This window comes from Phalaenopsis equestris, unplaced genomic scaffold, assembly GCF_001263595.1.
Source record: "Phalaenopsis equestris unplaced genomic scaffold, ASM126359v1 Scaffold232752, whole genome shotgun sequence".
Lineage (NCBI taxonomy): Eukaryota > Viridiplantae > Streptophyta > Magnoliopsida > Asparagales > Orchidaceae > Phalaenopsis > Phalaenopsis equestris.
Genome location: NW_018250714.1, coordinates 57,712 through 65,397, shown reverse-complemented (window position 1 = coordinate 65,397; position 7,686 = coordinate 57,712). Strand labels below are relative to the sequence as shown.

Sequence of the window (7,686 nt, the reverse complement as noted above, 5' to 3'; positions counted from 1 at the left end):
GAACCAACAATGCAACGAAGCATTCAAGGCTGGCAGGTAGTAGCGAAGCACTAAGCCTAGAGAAGTTCTCAAGGGTAAGACCGAAATGGAGGACAGCGAAATCGAAGCAAATCGAAGGACGAAGACATTTGAATTTGACTCACAAGATACATTATTAGGTTTTATCACTTTATATTTTAAGATTTAAACTTTTATTTAATAAATTTTGGAGGGTTAATTGTTTACGTGCACACCATTGAATCCTTATGTATTTACATATCTTACCCCTATATTTAAATTTATTTACGCCTCCCAAATATTTCATATCACATCAAAATATATAAATCAAATCAATAAAATATTTCTTTTTCATTTTTATACTTACCCAAGATGACAAATATGAAAAAAATAAAATTTTGGCATTAGATATATAAATTCATAAGAATTAAGTTGTATATATGCAAATCTTTCCAAAATTTTAAACTTTTCTTATTCTAATTTAATAAATATTTTTCAGCTTTTTTTGTTCATAAATTTAAGATGCCTGCAAAATTTAGGATACACGTCTGACTACACTACTCTTATTGACTACAAACGTGTGCAACATAGATTCTCCATCCCATAGTTTTAATTTTTTATGTAATTCTCAGTAATTTGATTGAGACACGCAATTCGATAACATATAAATATTATCTTAATGATTATTTTATAAATAACAATATTTAAATACAGTACATGAAATTATCCTTAAAAATTTACATATTAAATTTACGTGCAGATATATATTGTGAAATTCTTTAAAAAAATGAAAAAAAAAGAAATCGAGCATTCATAATGTTAATGGCGAGATAATGTATTCATCGAAACTCGCAATAAATAATTTATATAAACAATTTCTAACCAAACTAAAGAAAACTAAAATTTACTTACAGAATTCTGGAAGTAAATTTTAAAATGTCAATAATTAAGCTAATAGAACAAAACCTGACCAAAACGATAAATACTCGTTCCAACTTCAAAGTTCATAAAGAATAACTTCAAATCAAAATCTCATCATTTGTATTCCACTTCCTTCCATTCCCAACATCAAAGCCCAACCCCCAAATTTCGCTGGCAGCAGAACCTGTTCCATTTCCTTCTCAAAAGATTGTCAATTTCAGCAAGACCTAAAGCAGTGCAAACCAGATGAAGACTGAAAGCTGAAGAGAATGACTGATTTTGGCAATGCCTTCAATACTTGGGTTTTGTTGTAAACAAGACCAGTTAATGGAACATCAGGAAATATATCTCTCCTGCTGTTCCTGAAGAAGTCTAGCGGAAGACTTGGCATCAAGATAAAGAGCAGCAACTTCTTCAATATCAGCCTGGTGAAATTAATTTGAGACAATTTATTAGACTAAAAAATTACTGATATTACAAAAAAAAATGGAATAATGATGCTCAATAGATTTTGATACCTTGCAGATTTTCTCTCTTCCATTTGTTTTGGCCACAATGCTAGCTGGTGACATCAACTGGATAGCATGCCTGAATATTGTAATATTTGACTTTATTAAGTGCTTGATAAATGCGATGTAGATTTAGATGTAATGAATCAATATAATAAGCAAGCAATTATTACAGGAAGCATGCAATTAAGCATAAAAGCTATTTGTTGACTTCGATCTAAATTAAAAATGACAAATCTAGTTTCAGAAGAAAAGTTTGGACGGATTTTAACTCGAAAGTTTCAACATGCAACAGATGTGATAAAATGGGATCACCCACACAACCAATAACTAAATTATAAGAATAAGAAAGTTAGTCGGGAGAAGGGTAGGCTGCCATGCATTCTGATACCCTCTGATTTTGGTTTTCCTTCGCAAGCCTGATAGCGTTCGTCTACCAATTGGCCTTCTTTGAAGAAGTATCTCTACAGCTCATGGCACACTTGTGCTCTTCACTGGAGTTTACATTATGTGTGTGTGTGTGTGTGTCTGTGCGTGTGTGTGTGTGTCTGTGTGTGTGTCCTACTTAGCCTTCTTCGAACAAGTATCTCTACACCTCATGGCTACTCTTGTGCTCTTCACTGGAGTTTACATTATATATATTGTTGAAACGGGTTTTGGGATGAAAGAAAAGCTAATTACAATATTCTCAAGCAGGGTAAATATATAGGGAAATCAATTCCTTCCTCCTTATTTATAAACTAACCAAATATATCTATCCCAAATTAAGAAATAAAACAATTTTGAAATAAAAATAAAATAACATAGAATATGAAGGAATTAAATTAATCAAGAGTTTATTAAGCTAATAACCCCAATCAAATTTTGTTCTGGAAGCTAGTGGCCGACCCACATGATAGAGTAATTTTGTTTTGGAAGCTAGTGGCTGAACCACATGATAGAGAGAGTGGGAAACTAGATCTTTTCAAATTTCTCTCCCTCAAGTTGGGTTATAGATGTTGTAGAGGCCAAACTTGGTATTGAACTCTGAGAAAGTGCTTAAAGGGAGAGCTTTGATGAAGACATTGCACATCGAAATGTACCTTAGCTTTATAACTCTCCAATTAACATTTTCAGAGATGAAGGGTCTATGCTTGATCTTGTAATGATGCACAAGATTCTTGGCAATACTGATAATTGCTAGGTTGTCACAAAATATTATGTATAGGCCTATTGGAGGTACACCCCACTTCCCTCAACAACTTTTGCATCAAAATACCTCCACAAATTTTCAAGAAGATTTCTCTATACTTTGATTTAGAACTGCTTCTAAAAACAACAGTTGCTTTTTATTTCTCAATATAACCAGATTTTCCCATAAACTAAAGCAGTAACAAGTGATGGATTTTTTTCTCAGCGAGTTCCCCAGCATAACTAGCATGTGTTTAGACTTCCACCTTTATTTTTTGGTTTTCTCAAAAATTAATCCATAACCAGAAGTCTTTTTGAGAAACCTCGAAATCATGTAAATCATCTCTAAATGCTCTTCATTTGAGTTGTTCATGTGTTGACTCATTATACTGACAGAGTATAGAATATATGGTCTGATATGTGATAAATAGATGAGTTTTCCTACCAATCTTTAGTATCTTCTCTTATCCATAGGAATACTTTCTCCTCCCCTGTAAGACTTCTTGTTCGTTTCCATTGGAGTTTCAGTAAGTTTGCATTCAATCATTCTCATCTCCTTCAGTAGATCTAGGATATATTTCCTTTATGATATAACAAACTTTCTTAGACCTTGATACCTCCATATCTACAGAATAAATCATGTTTCCCGAGTCCTTGATTTCAAACTCAGTTGTAAACACTACATTGATTTTAAGAATTTCCTTTCATCGTCACCAATATGAATTACATAGTCCACATATACGATCAATGCAGCAATCTTACCTCCCTGTGCATGTTTTATGAACATTGTGTAATCAGCTTGACTTTGAAAATATTCATTAGATATCATAATTTTAGCAAATCTTTCAATCAGAACCTCAGTGATTGCTTAAGCCCATAGAGAGACTTCATGAATTTACATATCAAGTGTTTTTTTGGAATCATTCTCAAATCCAGGTGGCATCTTCACGTACACTTCTTCCATATCTCAATTCAGGAAAACATTTTTTATGTCAAGTTCATGTAGTCCTATTTCCTTGTTAATTGCTACTGAAAGTACTATGATAATGTTCGGTTTGACAACTGGTGCGAAGGAATCCTGATAGTCAATCCTATATGCTTGTGTGAAACGTTTTGCAGCAAATCTAGCATTGAATCTCTCAATACTACCATCGGCTTTGTAGTTGATGTTGAATACACAGTTGTGACCAACTATATTATTATCTCGAGGAAGTTTAGTAAAAAACCATGTGACATTATGCTTTAGTGCTTGAATCTCATCTTTAACCGCTTTCCATCATTCTATATTTTCCAGAGCTTCCTGAATGGGTCTAAGAAACTGCACACGATCAAGAAAAGATATAAACACTCTATAGGTTGTGGATGGCATTCTATACGCTACATACTCCTGACATGTGTATCTAGTACAATTTTCCTCACCATCAGCACCAGAAGAGGAAAGGGATAGCTCACGAGTACTAGACTCCTCACCCGAATTTTAAGGTAACCATAGCTTTGGATTTTGGTTTATGCAGTTCTGCCATTGTATGTTCTTCTACCTACTCAAAATTTTTCTTTCTCCTGGCGTACACACGAAGTTATTTGTTGTGGATTTCAGGTTGGATTGGTTAGATATCCTCAATAAGGGCAGGAGATTCAGAATGAAGAGTAGGAAAAATAGTAGATGGCGTTGTTGTGTAGGTGCTATCAAGTGCATCCCAAAATTAATGATCATTTGTGCTCTCCACCTAAACATCAAATTTGGGATAGTATGATTAATTTTCAAAAAATGTGACATCCATAGCATTGCAGTATTTTCTGGTAAAAAGAGAGTAGCACTTATACCCTTTTTTGTTGAAGGCATATCCGAGGAAAATACATTTAATAGATATATGATCAAGTTTAGTACGCGTTGGGAAATGGATGTAAACAAAGGATAGGCACCCAAAGATTTTCAGTGGTATAATAAGAGAGAAAATTCTAATGTGAAGATAGATAATCATCAAAACATAAAGTAGTGTTTTGAAGTACCCGATTAGACATTCAATTGATAAGATATATTGCAGTATAAATTATTTCCCCCAAAAAAATATTTTAGAACTTGATGAGAAATCTTAATTGAGCGGGATAACCTCAAAGAGATGTCTGTTCTTTTTCTCTATTATCTCATTTTGTTGTGATGTATCAATAAATGAACTCTCATGAATAATTAAAACTTTCAAAATATATGAACTAAAGATAAAGTTGAAATATTCTTTTCCATTATCAATTTTAAGGATTTAAATTTTGCATTAGAATTGATTTTGAATCATGTCATGAAAGATTTGGAAAATTTTAAATAATTTCATATTTCTCCATCATTAGGAATACCCAAATAGTTCTAGCGTGATCATCAATATATGAGACAAATTATCTAGCCTCACTTAGAATTTCACCTTTGAAGGTCCCCAAATATCATTGTGTATAATGGAGAAAGGGTGTGAGGAATACTAGGTCACTAGATAATAATTTTTAGTGTATTTGGCAAGTTGACAAATCTCACATTGATGAACGCTAAATTTTTTATTGATAAACAAATGAGTTCCAACATAGTTGAAATTAGAATGACCAACGTGACAATGCCATAACATGACCTATTTTTCGACAGACATATACTTAATACTCAGAGAATGGTGAAAAAAATTGAAGATAGTGTGTTTGGAGAGAGACTTTCATTAATCAGGTATAATAAGCCTTGATGCATTACAGCACTGCCAATCACCTTCCCCAACTCAACCACATGAAATTCATGAGTTTGCAAAAAATTTAGTTCCATGTTTCATAGTATGAGTAAGCTTACTGATAAAAATTAAATTGAAATTCAATTGTGAAACATATAAAACGGAAGAAAGAGTGATATCCTGAGAGAGTTCTGCGTCACCTTTTCTAGCAATTTTTTAGTGTGATCTCTTTGCAAGTTCGATTTAGATGTAAAAGCCTTTTGATAATTGACTAGAGCAGTGATATCTCCAATCATAGGCTCATAAATCTATAAACCAAGTTTTAAATCTCCCATTACTAGTATAAAGGGAAAAAGATATATTACTTTAGTGTGCACGAAGTTGATGTGTTGTTCTGAATTACCTCCCAAGAGTTTTTCAGAACTTCAATTGTTCCTTGGTGGATGATTCAATTAAAGGTCCGTTTGGCGGGACTGTGGGAGAGCGTCGCGGCAAGCTGCCGCTGTTTCGTCTGTTTGGCACAGCGGCGGGGGAGCTTTGAGTGAGCCGCGCGGTCGGATTTCAACAAAAAGCCAGCCGCTGGCTATACCCCGCAACCGGCGTTTCGCCTATTCTTTTTACCCTGCTGCCCCGATCCATTCTTTTATCTCCTCTTCCCCCTCTTTTCTCTAGTGAGAAAGTCGCCAGGAGCTTAAACGAGAAGAAGGCATCGACGGGATCAGCGGCTGTGAGGATTACAAACAAGTCCTAAATGAAGCCGCAGATGCTACGATCCCTCAATGGCGAGGCGAGATCTGGAGAAAGATTCTGGATCTGTGGTTATGCGACTTACCCCACTGATGCATAAAAAGAACCACGTACTCCCCCTTTCAGTTTCTTCCCACCAGAGTCGTTCTCTCCTCGACCTAAACCCGCTACTTCCTCGGCTCTGCAAAGAAAGCCTCTCTAGGGGTGAGATCTGGAGTGAAATTTGAGAACGCCCGCCTTTTGATAATCGGCCCCGCAAGAACCGTATGCACTGTATAGGATATAAGAGTCTTTCAGCAGTTTTTTCTAAGTTCCATGCTTTCTTTCAACTTCCCTATCAGACGCCATAACTCTTTGATACTTCAAGAAGAAGCCAAAAAAGAAGACATACAAATATGTAAGTACATAAGAATTGTGTGGTATGTATGTAAATGCACCATAGAAACATAGTTTTGCAAATGCATTGAATGGATGCTTTTTTCAAGGGAACAATCCTCACAATGTGTTAAGAAACCACGATTGTATGATATAAACAAAATAATTTAGAACTCTTTCAAGTTTTTTTAGCGCCCATTGTTTTACTACTGCAACTGTTGGAATACATGCTTAGGACTGCTTATTGAGTCTAGGTTTATTTGAATTTAGTTTGTTCCTTAATCTTAGGAGTTGGTTGTTATTTTTTCTTGAATTTTTTTTCTTGTTACTTTCTTGGCTGATTTTTAGGTCTTTTCTTAGAAGTTTGTTATTAGCTCCAAGTTTAAAATATTGTAAGGCTACACAAAAGGTGTGGTTCTAATTTTCCTTTAAATCTACAACAAGTCTCTTAAATTTTCTCTTCTTTCTCATTTCAAGAAACCAATAATTTGGTTCAAGAAACCAATAATTTGGTATTAGAGCTCTCTTCTTAAGGGATCTGTGCGTGAGTTTGAGCGAAAATAGATATCGAAGCTAGTTTTTCCTCAGTTGCTCCATCAATGTTTGACGGAGACAACTACCGGATCTGGGCAGTCCGCATGGAGACGTACTTGGAAGCTTTGGATCTCTGGGAAGCAGTGAAAGAAGACTGACATTCCTCTTCTCCCTGAAAATCCCACCGTAACACAAATTAAAGCACAAAAGGAGAAGAAGACAAAGAAGTCCAAGGCAAAAGCTTGCCTGTTTGCTACAGTTTCCTCTACGATCTTCACTCGTATCATGTCATTGAAAACGGCAAAAGGGATTTGGGATTATCTCAAATCCGAGTATGAAGGAGATGAAAGAATTCGAAGGATGCAGGTGCTAAACTTGATTCGTGACTTTGAATTGCAAAAGATGGAGACAGAAACCATAAAGAAGGGCTCTCACAGACTACTCAACATAGCAAATCGTGTCAAATTTTTGGGTTTTTCTCTGGAAGATTCAAGGATTGTTCAGAAAATCCTTGTAACAGTGCCTGAAAGATTTGAGGCTACTATCACCACCATAGAAAACACGAAGGATCTGTCAAAGATTACTTTGATAGAACTCTTAAGTGTTTTACAAGCACAAGAGCAGATGCGTGTAATGAGGCAAGAAAGAGCCGTCGAAGGAGCTCTTCCAGTCAAGAATCAAGATGATAAAAAGAATAGGAGGCCCAAGAACAAGAAGTTTCATTCTACAAGTGG

The 7,686-nt window shown here is 35.1% G+C and overlaps 1 protein-coding gene across 1 annotated transcript in view; it reads right to left on the bottom strand.

Annotated features, from left to right (window-relative positions):
- Positions 1 to 937: 937 nt before the first annotated feature.
- Positions 938 to 7,686, bottom strand: part of LOC110038387 (ruvB-like protein 1) — a 42,577-nt gene continuing 35,828 nt past the window's right edge. The window contains exons 11-12 of the mRNA XM_020743209.1: positions 1,437 to 1,506; positions 938 to 1,343 (exon numbers count right to left, since the gene is read on the bottom strand). Of these exons, the coding sequence (XP_020598868.1) occupies positions 1,254 to 1,343; positions 1,437 to 1,506 (160 nt within the window). The 3' untranslated portion in view covers positions 938 to 1,253. The remainder of the gene's footprint in view (positions 1,344 to 1,436; positions 1,507 to 7,686) is intronic.